Raw genomic sequence first — 20,253 nt, 5'->3', positions numbered from 1 at the left:
CACTTGTTGACGCTTTTTAGGTCGAGAATCGGACGAAAAGTTCCTTCCTTCTTTGGAACCACGAAATAAATGGAATACCAGCCTCTGCGAAGCTCGTGCGACGGAACTGGCACAATTGCGCCAAGATCGTGCAGGCGACGTAGCATCTCCCATACCGCTCGGCGTTTCTCTGAAAACACGCAAGGCGATACCAGGAAACACTGGTGGGGACGCCGTGCAAAATCTAACGCATAACCTTGACCTATCACTTCTAGGACCCACTGATCTGAGGTAATCCTCGTCCACTCCTCGTAAAACTGTGCTAATCTGCCGCCGACCATTGGTACAGAGGAGTGGACCGGCTGCCCATCATTGGGAAAGGCTTACCACTCTGTGTACTCGTACCGGCTCCTGGCTGTCCAAAACGGCGCCCGCGAAAGGACTGTGAGTACAACTGCTGCTGGTTGGCACTGTGCCGAAAAAAGGCCGACCCCCGCTAATTGTGAGGCCTCCGTCCACCCCGAAAATGGGACCGTGACGACAGACCCCCTCTAGACCGAGGTCTGTCCTCTGGCAAGCAATGTACCTTGCTCTCGCCTAGTGACTCAATCAAATTCTACAGTTCTTTACCAAACAACAACTTGCCCTTAAACGGCAGAGAACCCAACCGAGCTTTAAACGACATCCGCCGCTCAATGGCGCAACCACAACAAATGCCACGCTGACACCGCCGACACCATGGATCAAGCCGATGTGCGAAGTAAATCATAAAAGGCATCTGCACTATAGGCAATCACCGCCTCTAGGCGTCCCGCCTGTAGCGCCTCTTCCTGTGAAAGAGATTCATTGGCCAACAACTGTTAAACCCACCGAAGCCCCGCTGGCAATGAGAAATTACTGCAGATAGCCGCACGAATTCCGAGCGCGGAGACTTCGAATATCTTTTAAAGCTGTATTTCCAGCTTGCGATCTTGCAAATCTTTGAGAGCCGTTCCTCCGGTCACTGGGATGGTGGTCTTCTTTGTGACTGCCACCACCGCCAAATCTATTTTAGGGACCTTCAGCAGCTCCAGCGGTCCTCCGGCAGAGGGTAGAGCTTATCCATTGCTTTAGCCACCTTAAGCCCCAAATCTGGGGTATCCCATTCCTTGAAAAATAAATCAGACGCTGAAAAATGCAAGGGAAAAGCAGATGGTGGACCTCTCAGCCCCAAAACTACTGAGTCCATTACCCCTAGTCTGGACTCAGTTTGCGGCAATTCTATGCCTAGCTCCCCTAGGATCGCCAGGATCAGGGGCCCCAACTCATCACGGCGAAACAACCGTACTACTTTGGGGTCATCCCCATCTGCCCCATGGGAACCACTCCGGCCACCTGTTAGCTGATCACCGTCCCCCTCAATTCCCCTCGGGAGCTGGGACAGTAGATCCTGGTCTATTTTTTGCTCATCTGGGTCATCGGTGTCCGGGGTGGTATCAGGATCCCCCGGGGGGTCCCCAATCTGAAAGGCTGGGGCCTCCCAGCAGGATCAGACACCTGGACGGGCCTGGCCCCTGAGATCCCTGTGACCTCTTTCTAGCTAATCTACGCGCCTTAAAAGCCTTGTGCATAACTAAAACAAACTCAGAGGAAAAGGAATCAGATGAGCCGTCCCCAGGAGCCCCCTCAGAGACCTCCAAATCCCTTGTACAGTGTGGCCTCGCAGATTTGTCCCCCTCAGGGACTCTGCGTTGAGGAGATAAACACGGCGGGGAGTCCTCCCCTCCCCGATGGGGGTGTAAGAACCGCGGGCCCCGATGAAAACAAAATGGCGGACGCTCCCGCCGCCACCAGGACACCAGAGCCCAAAATGGCATCCGTTCCCGCGCTCTGCAGGGACGGGCCTAATCCGGCCCCGGACTTGCTCCCCGGAGCTGCGGCTCGCAACGGTGCTCTACCCCATGCTCCATCCCGGAGCGAAGACGCCCCCTCGTCTCCCGAGACGCAGCTGGAACAGAGGCTGTCTCGGGAGAGGCGCCGGGCCGCAACCCGAACGTCGCGGCATGCCCTCCCACCCCTGTGAAAGGAAGAGAGAGAGAGAGAGAAGGCAAAGGAAAACGTGACCACTCGCCGATTCCCAGTGCACCTAATACGGCAGGCGCGCAACGAAAGGTAAAAACTACTGTGCAAGCAAATACACAAGAGAAGAAAAATAAACTTTTTTTTTTTTTTAAAGTACCATTACCGTTCGCCGCCGGCTCCAGGACCACCTGGGGGGAGTGAGCCGGGCTCCCTGGTGTCAGCCCCAGTGAGGAGATAGACGCTGGCAAGGGCACTAAGCCCACACTTCAGCGGCCTCTAACACCAGGGGGGATAGTCCCCGCAGGACCTCACAACCCCCTGGGAGGCAAGTGACTGGACCTGCAGGCAAACTACTGCGGTCTCGGTCTCCTAACTAGCCTAACTATATAAAGTTATCCTCTTCTTTTTTTTTTTTTTTTTAAACTAACTAGGCCTCAGCACAGACTGTAGGTTTTGCACCCTCTCCACCTGCTAGGAGACAGAAAAATACTGCCAGACTGTGGGTGGCACCATCCTAGATAAGGCGGAGTTTTGTTTGTAAATTTCTGTCTCCATCTGCTAGAAGGGGGGCAAAACCCAGGAGTCTGGACTGATCCAGGTACGTACAGGGAACTCTGCTTTCTACCACCTACAAAGTACACTAATGACGTTATTGGTAAAATGGGTGCTTGATAATACCTTCTCAGCCTGTAGAATGGGTTTCTGGCTTCTTTTCTTGGTGGATGGCGGGATGCTGGTGAGGAAGAGTCTTGCGGGACCGCCGATAGTTGGCGCAATGTCTCTGTGTGTTCTTTTAGTTGGGCCACTGCGTCCTGTACCTTTGACCCAAACAGGTTGTCGCCCACACATGGCAAGTCTACCAGCTTATCCTGGACCTCAGGCCTGAGGTCAGAGGCTTTTAGCCAGGCCCAGCAGCGTGCACCGATTCCTGAAGCAGCAACTCTTGAGGATGTTTCGAAGCTGTCGTAAGCTGCACAGACTTCATGCTTTCCAGCTTCTAGTCCTTTATGAATAATTGTTTGAGCTGCATCCTGGTACTGTTGAGGTAGGGAATCTGTGAGTTCCTGCATTTGCTTCCATAGATTCCTCTGGTATTGTGTCATATATAGTTGGTAAGACGCTATCCTGGAGTTAAGCATAGTTCCTTGGAATACCCTTCTCCCTAGAGAGTCCAGGAATCGATGATCCTTCCCTGGTGGAGCAGAGGAATGAGGTCGTACCCTCTTGGATTTTTCCTGAGCTGACTCAACTACTACCGATTGATGTGGTAACTGTGACTTTTGGTAACCAGGAACATGATGGATGAGATATGTAGTGTCCACTCTTATTAATTGGCGGGACAGAACATGGATGTTCCCAAAGCCTGTGTTGTAATTCCATGAGTACTTCATGGATAGGAATGGCCAAGACTTCTTTGGGTGGATGTTTAGATCGGTGCTCCATGGCTTTTTCAAGGCCCGATGCAGACGATGGGGGTCGGTGACGACTGGTCCCCTGAACCCTCCAGATGACGACTTTTTTTTTTTTTTTTTTAAGGACTATCCTTTTTCGAAGCTCCCGCCGGAGATGACTGAGTGGACGTCAATGTGGAAGGTAACAGTTGGATGTGGAACAAGTGTTCCATTTTTTCTTGCCGTGCTTTCTGACCTTTGGCGGTCATTTCTGCACATTTTGGGCAGGATGAACATCATGGGACTGACCCAAACAGAGAACACACTCAAGGTGTGGATCCGTAATCAACATCGTGCGATTACATTTGGGGCATTTTTTAAAGCCTGTAGCCATGATCACAACGACAGCCATCGATGGATATGTGACTAAAAGTTGTGGAAACTTGAAGAGTCGGAAGGGATGTTGTACTCACTGGCCAGTGGTAAAGAGAGACCCTGATGTGGGAGAGAAAAAATGAAATTTTAATCTGATTTTTAGTCAGAAATTGTGTGAAGAATTTCACATAGGGCTCCTGCTCCGCGATGCTGAAAACAGTGCGGAAAAACGAAGGCTGAAGGGAGACCCCTGTGGCTGAGAATATCAGGGCATGCTGGGAATGCTCAGTGGGCTCAGGATGCCAGTCCAAAGTTTCTAGAAACATTGACAAAGTTTTCCGTGATAGGGCTCCATTGATGATGTCACCCATATGTGAGGACTATCATCCTACTTGTCCTGGGATAACTCTCTTTGCTGAGACCTGAGATTACAGCCAGAGGTGTACCATTCAATTTTATTAAACAGGTACATGGGGTCCATGAGCCTTCATGATGTAAGCTTCTGAAACGTATTACTTGAGCACACGGAAAGTCTTAAGTTCCAGTAATACTATTACTAGCAGATCGTAACAAAAATTAATCAGATTTATAAAGGCTTTTTATGCTGTTCAAATAAACTAAAGAGACTTAATATCCAGAATACTTTTTTCATTATAGTTAAGCTCACAACAATGTAGTCAAAGCAATGTTTAGTTAATCTGAAAACTGGCAAAAAAATAAGAAAACTGAGTCCAAATAGATAAATCTTTTAGGTCATTCATTTTTGCAGCACAAATATTATCCAGTATTTATGGTAAAAATAAAATAAACTAAGTACACAGGTTCAAAAGAAAGCCCCATCAGCACCTTCATGATCATTATGTATCCACCATGTAGGCCAAGACCTGCTAAATTTAGAAGACAAACTTGCAGCCTTGAGATATCTCTTGAATAATTTGGATGAATCTAATTCTTTACCAAAATGTGTTTACCACATTCTCTTAAAGCTCCTGCAGAAGTCTGTGCACTAGAACTGCTGCTACTACTGTTTAGGCAATTGAATGTATTTAAGCAGTCCAAACATCTTCTCTAGGTTCTGATTTTTTTTTATGAATTGAATGGAATTTCTTTGACCTTTTTTTGTACAAAGGCAGAATATGATGTCTTCAGGAGAAGATGTACTTCTTGGATGCTGAGGCGATGGGTCCAATGGAAGACCCATGGATTCCTCATCCTCTAACTGGAATGATAGAGAATTGTTAAAAGAACTGTAAAGCTTGTCTCACTGTAAATCAAATAATAAAGTATGAGGGTCTTCTGGGGTTAACCTAACTCTTGAAAATGAATTGTGAGACTGAGAATGGATCAGAGTTTGGATCTTTTCATCTCTGTTAAGGTGGAAAATTAATCCTGCAATCCACATTGGAAGCCACAGTATCCACAATTGGAGACATTTGTTCTAATGAAAAAGGAGAAGGCAAGATTTGCATATCTGTAAATTTCAACCACATTTTTTTCCATAATGGAATAATGCTCTGCTCCTTTTGGAAGAATATCTGGGGATAATTCTGGGACCAGAATTGGCATAAACAAAGATATTTTCCATTTTGTAGAAATAGTTTCCATTTGCTTTGTTTTGTTTACTCGTAATTGAAATATGTATCTCTGAGCCAAGACAATGTGTGTGCTGATAAGTCTCCAGTGCCTGATTGGCACAGTGAAATGTCTGTGCCAATGAGAGATTCAGTTGCCTGTCTCCAGACCAATCTCTTACCATGCACCATAGGGGACATTTTGCCCTTGTTCATGCCAATGATTCCTGCTGGCACGGGTCCAACAAACCATGAGGCTGAACGGCACAAATTGTCTTCCTCTTTACTGACTGTATGGAATTATGGCACCATTCATAAGAGGATTCTGTGTCTTTATATTCTGATGAAGGTCCCTCAGGTGAAGATGGCTTCCTTTCATCCCTAAGTGAATGCCAAAAAGTACCGACATGTATGGCTGCCTGAACTTCTGGAGCTTGAGGACATGCAAATGTAGACAGCACAAATCGGTACACCGGGTGCAGTGAGATCATCTCTTCAAGCAAGTTTTTCAAACATCTTGAACAGGACCAAAGCTAGGACAAAACTTTGAAAACTAAAAATTTCAAACTCAGTTTTTTTTTTGGGGGGGGGGGGGGGGTTTAGACTCACAACAGATTAAGAAGAAAATAGAATTCAGGAAACAATTTGATAAGCAAAATTACATTCATTTGCACAAGCAGAAAAAAAAAAAGCTGAGGAGATTAATACAGTGGGCAGCTGCATGGGAAGGGCCATACATGTTCAAAAGACTGCCTCAGTCTTCTTGAGCTCAGAGAGCTTTTTCTATCTCAGTGCCATTGGATGTCGTCACCCACTTGTGTGGTCGACTTTACCCTGCTTGTCCATGGAGAATTAAGTTATTTTAAAAGCAAAAAAATTTCCATTCTATATGCACAACAGATAATGAATCCAGAACATGCCCATTAAAATTTCACAATGCATACCAAGGGCATGTACACATTTTTAAAAAGGGATGAAGCAAATATTTTAGCTATAGGGAAGAAGGTAACGTAGAAGTTCTCAGAGAAGGAATCTACTGTAGACCTTTGTCCCTAATTGATTAAAAACAAAAGAAAGGCTGGGGCAGAAATGAGGAAATGATTCTGGATCAAGATCACCACCTTAATCCATAATCCATGTATATGCCAGCAAGTTAAGTTTTGGGGAGCAGGATCAAAGTATTTATATGTAATATAAAATAAAATTATCGGGGGAATCCTATATAACTGAAAATGTATGATACCTACAAATTGTCCAGTCTTTTTCCTTTTTATATCATACTGGAAACAGCTGTACAGAAACATTTAGTAGTAGCAGTAGTAAAATGCAATGCAATCAAAAGCAATTTTTTGATCTATTTCTAGGACTGAGACGGCTGGTTCCATAGCTGTAATGCCATCTAGGGGCATACTGTTAAAGTTCCATAACTTGTGAGAAGACATTCCAAGACATGATAGTAATTTCAATTGATTCTGTGACCTATTAAGAATGCCCATCTATGAACAAGTTCACAGAGAAATGATAATTTTTTGATTATTAAATGAAGACTTCTAGAATGATAAACAATATTTCACGCAAGAAAGTGAGATTTATACTTACAGCCCAGTTGTAATAAACATGACAGAGCTTGTAAGTTAAGCGTTGAATGTGATCTGGTTTGAGGCCACTATTGTCATAAACTACATTGTAATGTGTTGGAGAAACAGTACCAACTTTCACTGCTTGGCTGACAATAAAGAAGTCATACCTGTTAAACAAAAAATACATTATATCTACATATTCACATTTTTTCTTTTTATGTATTTCTTTCATACATAAAACCTACATGTTCTTACATGCTTTTTCTAAAGACAGAAGGGGAAACAAGGGAAGAAATTCCTTTAAACTGATTGTTTTGTTTGCACTATTTGTTTTATATTTTATTCATCTTAGCTTTTTGTTAAGTTTGGTCCATCAACAGCTGCTTTAAGCGAGGGGAAAGGACTGTGCTGGATATGCATAAGTATGACGAATGGGGGCAAGATACAAGTCTCTAAATTTTACATGAGGTATTAAAACAGTTCCAAATTTATGAATAGCAAAACCTTTCCTATTCCCTGGTCTACCCTAAGTGAACTATCCTCCCCCCAATTTGCCATACAGAGCAAAATATATTGGGAATCCTATAATAGGGTAAAAAAAAATGGTTGCCATACTCTCCCTGTGTGCCAACCAGCTATCGTACCTTTATAAAAACTGCCCCAAAATGCCATAAAGTAAATCAGTCAAGACAAGTGGGTTTTGCATCCCTACCAGCTGATGGAGGCAGAGAATGTAAATCTGGTTTTTCTTAAAGAACTTAGACAGTCTTCTTTCAAGTAAAGAACTTTTATCATCAAGAGGAGTAAAGGAAAAGAAACTCAGAAAAGTCCTGTATTGTTAAGAACTAAAAACTCTGAGGCACCTCTACATAACCAAGAGTGCTACCTGCAGTCCCTCAGTATTGACCTGTACCCAATCCAATTAGTGTGTAACAACTCAACAAGCCCCTAAATGCCAAACCCAAAGATTGGAGCCCCCAAACTGAAAAACCACACATCAACTCAAGGGGCTAACCACAACCTGGCAAACTTCTTTAGGTTCTGTGTATTATATATATATATATATACATACATACATACACACACACACATCCTGATAGTTCTTCCCAGTAAGCATGCCAGAACATGGACTTGATGTAACAGTCTTGAGAACATTAAGGGGCTTGGTCTCTGGACTCATCTGTGGTACTTCAGGAACAAAAATTAGGAGGTAAGAATCAATGTACCTTTTCTGTTCGTACCCCAAATCAGTCCAGACAAGTGGGATGTACCAAAGCACCCCTACACTAGGCAGGCCTGCAAAAGAACCCCTCTCAACACCCTTTCACCAAAAACCGGCTTCTCCTGGAGCCTGAATATCTAAACAGTAATGGCAAGATAAAGTATGAAGAGAAGACCATGTCACCGCTCTACAAATCTCCTGCTGTGTCACTATCTGACACTCTGCCCACGACGCTGCCTGCACTCTAGTAGAGTGTGCATACAACCCCCTCTGGAATTCTCCCCTTACAAAGGTAGGTCGAAACAATAGCTTCCTTCAGCCAACTTACTATCGTGCCCTTGGAAGCCTTGCATCCATTTCTGGCACCTCCAAATAATACAAATGATGCGACCGCCAAAAACTGTTTGTGACCTTTGCCTCTGGCGACTCAGCAGACCAATCTGGAAAGGCAGGAGCTCCACTGTCTAATTCAGGTGAAACAAAGATATCAACTTAGGTAGGAACGAGGGTATCGTGCACCAAGACACCCCCTTGTCCAAAATCTTCAGAAATGGTTCCCTACAGGACAAAGCCTGCAGCTCCGAGATCCTTCTGAATGAACAAATCACCACATTTTGGGCGAACAAATCGCCACCAAAAATACCACCTTCAGCGTGAGGTCCTTTAACAACACATTCCTCAATGGCTTAAACGGAAGCCCACAAAGCACCCGCAAGACCAAGTTTAAACTCCACGCTAGACCCAATCTATGTACCGGCGGCCGCAGATGCTTGACCCCCTTCAAAAACCTCACATCTGGATGTGAGACTGAAGACCTTTTCCCTGGAGTATATCTCTGGGACACCACAAGGCTACCACCTGAACCCACAATGAATCGTAAACTAAACCCTTGAAAATCACGGGCTCAGAGTATCCTTTTTGTCGCAAGTTCCTATTCTCAAAAGTCAAGTCGCGAGACAAAAGTGATCCGCCAAATCCCAGAAAATAGGATCTTGCCTTAACAGACCCTGCAGATAAGACAATCTCAGGACCCATCTATTGCACACTCAACCAGATCTGTGAACTACAGACGATGCAGCCACACTGGTGCCACCAGTAGCTCCTGGTCCAGCTGCTTCTCGATGCACCTAAACACTCAACCTATTAATGGCCACAGAAGGAACACATACAGCAAGATCTCTGCCGACCATGGAAAAACCAGGGTGTCTATGCCCTCGGCTCCGACCTATCGTCTGCAGCTGAAGAAACTTGCTGCCTTGGCATTGCTCCTTGACTCCATCAAATCCAGACAGGGACTGCCCCAATGAGACTGGATAAGGCGAAGACCTCCTTCAACAGCTCCCCATTCTCCCAGGTCCAGCTGTTGCCTGTGGATAGTCCACTTGCACATGGTCCACTGCCACAACATGTGAAGTGGCTATCCGCTGCAAATGTTGCTCCGCCTTGGTAAAAAGGTCCTGGGCTCCTTGGGCAACTACGCAATTCTTCGCTCCCCCTTGCTGATTGATATAATTTATTGTTGCATTGTCCGAAAACACTGACCATTTGATCTCAGACTTGTGGAAGGAATTCCACTAATGCCCTGCACACTGCTCTAGTTTCCAAGTGATTGATAGACCAGGATGCTTCCACTGGCGACCACAGTCCTTGTGCCATCCATTCTTGACAGATCTCCCCCCAACCCTTGAGGCTGGCATCCGTAATCCCTATAATAGAGTCTGAAACCTCCAAATCCATCCCTTCTCCAAACTGGGTCGACACAGCAACCATGAGAGACTGGACCTAGAAGTAACCTGCAGTGGTAGAGGCCGATGAATCTCCTCAGACAATGGATTCCAGCATGACAGCAACGCCCCTTATAAAGGGTGCATGTGAGCAAACGTCCAAGGCACCAAACTCAATGTAGATGCCATTGAACCCAGGACCTGAAGTTAATCCCAAGCCCTGGGCACTGGCATCCGCATTATCCGCACCACCTGGGATTGTAACTTCCAAATCCTCTCCGAGGTGAGAAACACTCTGCCGAGCTGAGTATCGAACTTCGCCTCCAAGTATTTCAGCATCTGGGTAGGGCTCAGGTGACTCTTTGCCAAATTCACCACCCAGCTCAAGGACCACAACATATCCATCACCGTGCGGACAAACTGCCAGTATACCTCCTCTGATTTCTCTCGAATAAGACAGTCGTCCACATAAGCATAAACTAGGATCTCCTCCCTGCGGAGAGCCACTGCTACCACCACCATCACCTCTGTGAACGTTCAAGGCGCAGTCGCCAAACCAAATGGGAGGGCCTGAAACCAGAAATGTTACCCCAGAACCATAACACGAAGAAACTTTAATGTTCTTCCCAAATGGGTATGTGCAGACAGGCTTCAAGTCAAGTCCAGCAAGGCCCAAAAAACTCCACTTTATGAACTGCTGCTTTCACCGTCCGCAGTGTTTCCATACTGAAAAAATGGGGAATTGCAGTATCCCGTTTTACCTTTTGCAGATTGAGGATGGGTCATAAGGCTCCTTCCATTTTTGGCACAACACAGTAAAATCGAGTACCTCCTGCGACTGTGCTCCCCGACAGCCACTGGTGCTATCATGCCAGCAACTGAAGGTTCACATGTCCCGAATCGTTGCTTGCTTGCCTCCGACACTGCAATGAGACGCCATGAAAGCTTCCATTGCAGATGAAAAAATTCTAAAGCACAGCCATCCCTTATTACCTCTAGGACCCATTGGTCTGAGGTAATCCTGGTCCACTCTTCGTAAAACTGTGTTAGACTGCCTTCCACCATCATCTCGAGAGAGTGGACCAGTCTGGCTTCATTGTGAAGCCTTATAGCCTCCGGCCCCTGGGCCGAAGCGCTCTCTGGGAAGTCTACAGGCGCTCAAAAGGAATGCTGCCTATTGGATCCCTGGTTCTGCCCCGAAGAACCCTTATTGGGACGAAAACTGCCGCACCTCCCGAAACCTAGAGCGAGGCAGAAAAGACTTCCTGACTGTCATTTTATCCTCTGGCAGCTTATTCCCTTTAGACTCCCCCAAAACTTTCATCAATTGTTTCAGGTTCTCCCCAAACTACAATTTTTCTTCCTTTAAAGGGAAGATTACAGAGCTGAAACTTGGACCACATATCAGCAGACCAATTCTGCAACCACAGCAGCCATCGCGCAGAGACCATATTCCTTGCCGAAGCTCAGATCAAGTCATAAAGCACACCAGCTACATATGCAATCCCAGCCTCCACTTGAGCTGCCTGGCTATTAACACCAGGATCTGCTGAAGAATTCTGAGACCTCTGGACCCAGCGCAAACAGGCCCTCTGCATCAGACTTCCACAGATCGTCGCTCACAGTCTTAGCACCGAGATTTCAAACATCCTCACCAGATTAATCTAGCTTACAGTCCTACACACCCTTTAATGCTGCCGAACCCACAACCAGAATGGTCTGGTTAGTGACCGCCGAGACCGAAGCATCCACCTTCGCCAATACCAGATGCTGCAGGATATCCTCTGTGAGGGGACAACTTTGCTACAGCTCCAACCACCTTGGGGCTCGCCTTTGGGAGGTCCCATTCCTGGTTCACCAGCTTCTTGATCCTTATGGGGAGAGGAAAGGCTTTCGCTGGGCCCTGGATTCCAGCCAACACTGGATTCACCTCTTCATTATCAGACTTCTTCTGGACCACCTTAATACCCAGTTCATTCCAAACCTGGGAAATAAGGGGCCTCAACTTCTCCTTATGAAACAGACGAATCACCAGCAGGACATCTCCCTCCGACATCGGGACTTCTTCCAGATCAGCCATGTCTTTATCCCCATCCTTATCGACATCCACTGTGAGATCTGCTGGATCATCCTGATCCACCCCTGGACAAACCCCAATACCATCTTCCGGGTCCATCTAGGTCCGAATCATCTGAGCCACCAGGCCCCTCAGGATGTTCCAGGCCCAGCTGGCGAAGGAGGTCTCCTGCAACCCCCCCCTCCCCCGGTCAAGGAGTCCCTCGGCCTCTTTGCAGCAGGACGAGATGGCTGACCGAAAAGCCCTTTATTAGTCAGTGATTTTCCTGGTTAAAAAGGTCTTATGTATAAGCAAGACAAATTATGAGGAAAACTCCATGTCATTCTTTCCCCTGTCTGGCCTAGAGCTCGCATCTCCTCCCTCCCCCCCTCCCCCTCCCAATGGGACTGCCGAAGCAACGAGGGAGGGGAGTCCATCACCTTCCGAGCTGTAGCTCTTCTCCTACCTGACAATAGGCCTAAAGATCAAAATCGTAGAGCATATAGAAAGTCATGGTTTAATGAAACACAGTCAACATGGATTTACCCAAGGGAAGTCTTGCCTAACAAATCTGCTTCATTTTTTTTGAAGGTGGTTAATAAACATGTGGATAAAGGTGAACCAGTAGACGTAGTGTATTTGGATTTTCAGAAGGCGTTTGACAAAGTCCCTCATGAGAGGCTTCTAAGAAAACTAAAAAGTCATGGGATAGGAAGCGATGAATATATTATGACGAGGTTATCAAATTTGCAGACAATACAAAATTATTCAGAGTAGTTAAATCACAAGTGGATTGTGATACATTAAAGGAGGACATTGCAAGACTGGAAGATTGGGTGTCCAAATGGCAGATGAAATTTAATATGGACAAGTGCAAGGTGTTGCACATAGGGAAAAATAACCCTTGCTGTAGTTACACGATGTAAGGTTCCATATTAGGAACTACGACCCAGGAAAAAGATGTAGGCATCATAATGGATAATACTTTAAAATCGTCGGCTCAGTGTGCTGCAGCAGTCAAAAAAGCAAACAGAATGTTAGGAATTATTAGGAAGAGAATGGTTAATAAAACAGAAAATGTCATAATGCCTCTGTATCGCTCCTTGGTGAGACCACACCTTGAATACTGTGTACAATTCTGGTCGCCGCATCTCAAAAAAGATATAGTTGCGATGGAGAAGGTACAGAGAAGGGCAACCAAAATGATAAAGGGGATGGAACAGCTCCCCTACAAAGAAAGGGTGAAGAGGTTAGGGCTGTTCAGCTTGGAGAAGAGACGGCTGAGGGGGGATATGATAGAGGTCTTTAAGATCATGAGAGGTCTTGAACGAGTAGATGTTAATCGGTTATTTACACTTTCGGATAATAGAAAGACTAGGGGGCATTCCATGAAGTTAGCAAGTAGCACATTTAAGACTAATCAGAGAAAATTCACTCAACGCACAATTAAGCTCTGGAATTTGTTGCCAGATGATGTGGTTTGTACAGTTAGTGTAGCTGGGTTCAAAAAAGGTTTGGATATGTTCTTGGAGAAGCCCATTAAATGCTATTAATCAAGTTTACTTTAGGAATAGCCACTGCTATTAATTGCATCAGTAGCCTGGGATCTTCTTGGTGTTTGGGTAATTGCTAGGTTCTTGTGGTCTGGTTTGGCTCTGTTGGAAACAGGATGCTGGGCTTGATGGACTCTTGGTCTGACCCAGCATGGCAATTTCTTATGTTCTTGTTAATCCTGACAGGACTTTGGGAACCCGTGGAGCTCCCTACCAACCTCATTCCTCCCCCCCCCCCCCCCCCCCCCCCCCCCCCGGTGGGCCCCTCCCCTCCAGAAACGAATCTCAGCATATCGCCACTGCATTCAGCTGTCCCCAAGCCAGGCTGCTGGCCCGACAAGCTTTCCCGCGTTGGAAAACCTCTGTTGGCGCCATCTTGTCTCCAGGTGGCGGGGCTTGCTGCAGTGGAACAGAAGCCACGCGCTCGTGGTGCATGGGAGAGGAGGGGAATACTGCCAAACACAGCCTCCAACTCCTCGAGTAGCCAGAAGCTTTCTCGCGCCATCTTGACTGTATGCGACCAGGCATACTACAGAGGAACAAAAGCCGCGTGATCGCAGCGCATGGGAGAGGAGGGGAACACTGCCCAACGCAACCTTCAGTTCTCCAAGCAGCCCGAAGCCGCAAACAGAGGAGCTACACTGTTCCCTTCCTCAGCCCGGGTCTGCCCCGATGATCAAATCAGAAACAGCTTGAATAGTTGTTGCTGAAAGAAAAATGTAACTTTTTTTTTTAAAGAAACAGCAGCCTCAGCAAAGGAAGAAATTCAAGCAAAAAAAAACAAAAAAGGAATACTTCCCTGATGCTGGCAACACCTGTACAAAGGAGCCTCCAACAGGTAAGAGGGAACCAGGTCCTGGGTTGTCAGACCCCTGGATCTGCTGTGGGCTAAAGCTGATCAGGCATCCTCAGCCCCCCGCTCAACCAGAGGGATGGCCCATGAAGGAACCTAACATCTCTAGAACATCTTCTAACTTCTGTCCCTTCTTTTTTTTTTTTTTTCTTATCTGCAAGCTTGCACCTGTACCATTTGCTAGAGACAAGAGAAATACTGAGGGATTGTAAGTGGCTCTCTCGGTTATGTAGCAGTGCCTCAGTTTTTAGTTCTCTGCCTCCATCTACTGGTAGGGATGCCAAACCACTTGTCTGGACTGATCTGGGGTACGAACAGGAAGGCCAGATATTTCTAGCAGGAGATGCACGGAACAACATAAAAAGCAGGCGGCCAAAGGAAGCACACAATGTTTTCTTCATGTTTGACTTACCACACTTGTCATCCTTCCTTTATTTACTTTTTTGTTCTTAAAGGGATAAACAAGGAAAAGGGGAACAGACTTAGATGTTTTAAGGGAAATAACCATCACTATAAGGCTAACCCAAATTAATTCTGTCCTGTAGTTGATATGAAATATACATATTTTCCATTACAAATCAACATTACAAAAACAGGCCTTCAATTTGGATATCAAAGATATATATCCAAGTATAGGAGGAAAACATTTGAAGGGTACAGTCTTGGCAAACAGGGTAGCCAGATGACAAATTACAAACACTTACCACTCTGGTCGTGTGACTTCTACATCAATTATTGTTCCAGGGGGTGGATTCTGAAGTCTTCCACCTACCTCTGCAAAAAACCTTGCATTCACCCGTTTCTTCACTACAATCACTGTAAGCCTAGGGCTTGAAAACAAATTCAACACTGCTGAGTTTACATTTAGTGAAATTAGAATATTTTTGCATTTTCAAATATTTTAACCCATTTACCAAATAGCTGAAATGCATAGAAATGGGTTAATCTAAAATATTTTAATGAAATATAGCACATATGAACACTCAAAATGTAAAGCAAAATAGATTACCTGTTAACAGGTGTTCTCAAATAGACAGCAGGACAAATCAGCCACACAAGTGGGTGAAATCACCTGACGATGCCAAAATGGAACATGCTCTTTCTGATAATGCGTAGGTACTCCCACATAGCTCCCACCATGCAAGTCTTCAGTCTTTTATAAGCTAAGCTTCAATTTTACGGGGAGAAGGGCCAAATTGTGTGGCTGATTTGTACTGCTGTCAACAGTGACCCTTGTTACAGGTATGCAATTCTACTTTCTCCAATAACAAGCAGGAGAAGGATCAGCCATTTGTGGGAATTCCCAAGCTAAAAGTTGCATGTAAGCATTACTTATATTCTTATATTCACAGGGGAATGGAACTAGTTGGAGGGACAGTTAGAGAATTAGTTGAATAAGCTTTTAATTAATGCTTTGCAACAACTGCTATCCTATCGGGAGGCATCTTCAGGCAGTAATATTTTATAAAGATGTGAATGGAAGGCGAAGTGGCAGCTTTGCAAATTTCTTCTATAGAAGCAGAGTGAAGATTAAGGAAGTTTAAGTAGTCCAAATGTGACGTGTTTTTATTTTCTTGTGAAGATGGTAGAGGTCGAAAGACACAATCCTCTGCTTAGAAAGGAGAGAACTCTCGAGCCTCTCTCTCGATATCCACTCTCCTCAGGATTTGACCAGGAATGCAGTCCTAGGTCAGTCCTGCGGCTGCAGAAGACAACCTGTTATGACCGCCCGGAAGGACCCCCCCCCCACCACCACACACACACAGACACACACACACAAACGCCCAAGTGGCAAAGGGCAACTGGAAGCTCTCTGCTGCAAAAGCACGCTGGGTGGGAATCATGCAGTGGTAACCCATCCACAGATAGGGGCACACCTATGATCCTAAGGGCCGGGCTTATGGGAGAAACCCCATGCCCCAGCGAGGACTGAGAAGCATGTGCCAGAGTCTTTGGCTACATGCCGCCTCATGTCCAAGCACAGAGTGTGTAGTGACACCTCCCCTGCTAGTGCTCCTCAGCACTATGCGGTGCGGACTGACGCGGAGGCTGAGACCATGACGAAAGATGGCAGAACCGTAGTATGGCAGAGACTGCACAGACAAGGAGAATGCCGCCTGCCAGCATCCATTGCACTTGGAACAGATGATTATCTTTCCCAACCACGCAAGCTACATGTCAAAGTCACAGTAACTCCAGTGGAGCAGAGAGAACCGTGTAACTACGGCTTCCCCGACACCATTGGTGGGCTGGGTAAGCCAGGGTGGAGGGTGGCAGACTATGGCGTTGTCCCCTCCAGTACCTGATAACACTTAGGCGAGCCCTAGGAACTGCGTCAGAACAGGGAACAACAGCAGCGAAGTCCCTGGCGAGCACAGGTGCTTATGGAGTACCATGGATATGTCCTGCAATCTCCGATGGCAGCCACTTGTGCCCAGAGTGGAGACAGTGCCTGTAGGGCCCACAATCCTTTCGCGCTCACCAATACAAAACCACCACTGGGGACCCAATAACTTGACTGCACCAAACCAAACTATAATCAGTTTGACGGTAAATAGCACCATCCCTGGCGCCACAGTTACCCACGGATGTCGGTACCTGTGGCGCCAGGGGCCCCAATTGGGGGGGGGGGGGGGGGGAGGGGCTCAGCCTGAAGGTATCGACCAAGGAAGCCTTGGGCGCCTGCAGGGGGAGGCCCTGCCACCCACCCACAGGTCACCGATGCCAAAAAGAACAGAAGACCACCAGTGCCAATGGCAATTCCCCTCAGCTCAGTTATTCGTCCTGCTGTGTCGATGCTGTGAGCTCAATGGCCTCGCATTATAGCTGATGAGAGCCTCGCTAGCGCCCATTAACACTGATGGTGTGCACATCCTGGCGGGGCCTCCAATGCTGGGATTGTTGGCTGGAGGGACAGCTCTGAGTTTCTCATGTTCTGTAGTGGACACCACCCAGGAGACTTGAGGACATATGACCACTGCGCATGGATGCACCAGCGCACCAGGGTGCGAGTAGATAGCTACCCCTGTGCTCAATCCGTATGAGGCCAAAAAACCTTCCCACCTGAGGGCTGCACGGTCACAAGGGGGCTTCAGACAGCCCCAGTAGTTGATGGCCTCAGGGGAGACCAGGGCGCTCAATGGCGAACCCAGTGCCTGGTTGGTGGAGCTCAACGTAGTCGAGGCGGTAATGAGAAGCATCAGTGGCCTGAAAGCCTCTATGGTGGCTCCACACCTCAATGGCATCAATGGTATTAGGGCAGCACAGCATCGCGATGGCATTGAGGCCATGCACCTCGATAACCTAGTGGCATAGAGGGTTGCCGCAGCATCGATGCTACGCACCTCGACAGCCTGCCACCGCTTCGACCTCAACAGCCCCGAGGGTGGCCATGCACAAACCTTGATGGATCAAGGGTGTCGATGGGTTCAAGGGCACAGCTGCAATGGTATCATGAGCAAACGTAAGAGTAGATGCCGAAGAATGTCTTTTTCAATATCTTTATTGGATGGAGATGTATGAAAACAATAAAACCGCCCGGACTCAGGCCGAGTTTCGCCACATCCAAGTGGCTGCCTCAGGGGCTTGCAAATAACTGTCAAATTCGTAGCAAGTTGGAAATTATTTGCAGCAAATTGGAAATTTATCCTATCGGTTCTTGGACATGAACCGCAGCACTGACATATCTTAATGGAGCCAACAAAAGTGTACGAACTACTTGTTTTTCATTAAGATATGTCAGTGCCGCGGTTCATGTCCAAGAACAGATAGGATACATTTCCAATTTGCTACGAATTTGACAGTTATTTGCAAGCCCCTGAGGCAGCGGCGAAACTCGGCCTGAGTCGGGCTGTTTTATTGTTTTCATATGTCTCCATCCAATAAAGATATTGAAAAAGACATTCTTTGGCATCTACTCTCTTACATTTGCTCACGGCTTTTCTAGATTGCCTACCTTGTTGCTCAATGGTATCGTGGTCACCACAACATTGAGTGCACCGAAGGCACCATGCTATCAAGGGCATGAGTGTGCTGCACCACGGCACTGAGGGCACTAGGGGCATTGTGGCACCAAGGGCAGTATGGGTCCCGCGATACTGTTGGCAGCGTGGTATCAATAGCATCGCGGCCTTGAGGGCATAGACTTGCGTTGTACTCCGCCCTCTCGATACCCAAGCTGGGGTAGCGAGACTCCAGTTCCACCGATACAGACGGCACAAAAGGCCACTATGGCATCGTAGGCGGTCACACACCTCAATGGCAACAAGGGTGACCCTGCCCTCAACGGTATCAAGGTTGACCATGGTACTTGAAGATGGGCTTGGTCCCTGATGCAGTCCCATCATCGATGCATCAGACAAACTATGACTGGTCACATCTGTGGATGACATGGCACAGAGGTGCAGCAGCAAGCTGCTAGCCCAAGCTTCTCTCACCCTCTCTCCCAGGGAGACTGCATTGCTAAGACTGGCGAGCAGGAGGGGCGGCAACATCATCCAGGGCTCCTGCTCATGGAGTCTAGTTCCTTGAGATGCGGAGAGGATGAGCTCTCCCCTCCCCACAGGAATGGCATAGTTCTTGATCCTTCCAAAGTCTGAAACTATCAATGCCGATCAATCTGTGAACTGTCAAGGAACTCCAGCCCGGGGTACAACTCAGGCGAGTCCCCAGGCTCAGCGGCCTACACAGATCACCAAAGGACTGCATAAATCAGTCCTGTTGGCACAAAGGAAAAAGTGAAAAAACAGATACAGCAAGGAGAGGACACAGATACAAAAACTGCAGTAGTTTTTTGGTTTTAAACAGACTGCACAGGGGAAAGCCCACCATGCAGCTGGAAGACAGTTGGAAAGAAGAGGGAAAATAGAAGAATAAAACTACTTTAAGAGAAGAGGGAAGAAAACAGCTGCAGCTATAGAAAATCACTTACAAAAACTGTGAGAAGAGAGCAAACTGAATACCATGAGCACACAGCTTATGCGACCACATGGCTCTGTGGGGAAAAAAAAAGAAAAAAAAAGGACCAAGTGACTCTGCCTAGGAGGCAGGGTGATGACTACAACTGTGCATGCTCAATAGGACATGCTGAAAGCTCTAGATTCTGAGATCAAAGTTCGGTGCCAGGTTCCATCCAATGATGTCACCCATGTGTGAGGACTACCATCCTGCTTGTCCTAGGAGAAAGCAGCATTGATTACCCATAATAGGTGTTCTCCTTGGACAGGAGGATGTTAGCCCTCACACATGGGGGACCAATCGCATGGAGTCCAGCATAGGAAACTGACTGGCACACTGAGCATGCCCCAGCATGCCACTATCCATTGGGGGTCCCTCTTCAGTTTCGTAACATAGAATTACGAGAAAATAACATACATAAGAGAAACCCAACTCCGCGGGGTGGCGGGCGGGTTTCCTGAGGACTACCATCCTGCTGTCCTAAGAGAACACCTGTTATAGGTAAGCAACTCTGCTTTCTTCTAGGACAAGCAGGATGGTAGTCCTCGCAAATGGGTGAATCCCTAGCTACAGGCTACTCCCAAACCACGATGAGACCAACAGACACCTAACCAGGTGCCAACTGTGGTGCTGTTGGTAACAGAGGGAAATAGCCTGAACCCAAACAATGAGCCCTAGGCAGGAAGAGTTGGGTTCTACAGCTGAAAGAAATTCCGAAGGATGGACTGGCCGAAACTGATATCACATTGGCCATCACTGTCCAGACAGTAGTGAGAGGCGAAGGTGTGCAAAGAACTCCATGTCACAGCCTTGCAGATCTCGTCCATGGGGACCGCTCTCAAGTGGGCCACCGAAGTTGCCACGGCTCTGACAGAATGAGCCTTGACTTGGCCCCCAAACTGCAGTGTGTAACAAAAGGAGATGCAATCCGC

The 20,253-nt window shown here is 46.9% G+C and overlaps 1 protein-coding gene across 1 annotated transcript in view; it reads right to left on the bottom strand.

The window, feature by feature from the left end:
• The window catches only part of PIWIL1 (piwi like RNA-mediated gene silencing 1), a 245,590-nt gene that overhangs the window by 11,392 nt on the left and 213,945 nt on the right, over positions 1–20,253 (bottom strand). The window contains 2 exon segments of the mRNA XM_029571500.1: positions 6,977–7,124; positions 15,070–15,195. Coding sequence (XP_029427360.1) covers positions 6,977–7,124; positions 15,070–15,195 — 274 coding nt within the window.

This window comes from Rhinatrema bivittatum, chromosome 11, assembly GCF_901001135.1.
Source record: "Rhinatrema bivittatum chromosome 11, aRhiBiv1.1, whole genome shotgun sequence".
NCBI classification, from domain to species: Eukaryota; Metazoa; Chordata; class Amphibia; order Gymnophiona; family Rhinatrematidae; genus Rhinatrema; species Rhinatrema bivittatum.
This window is presented reverse-complemented; position numbering and strand designations above follow the sequence as displayed.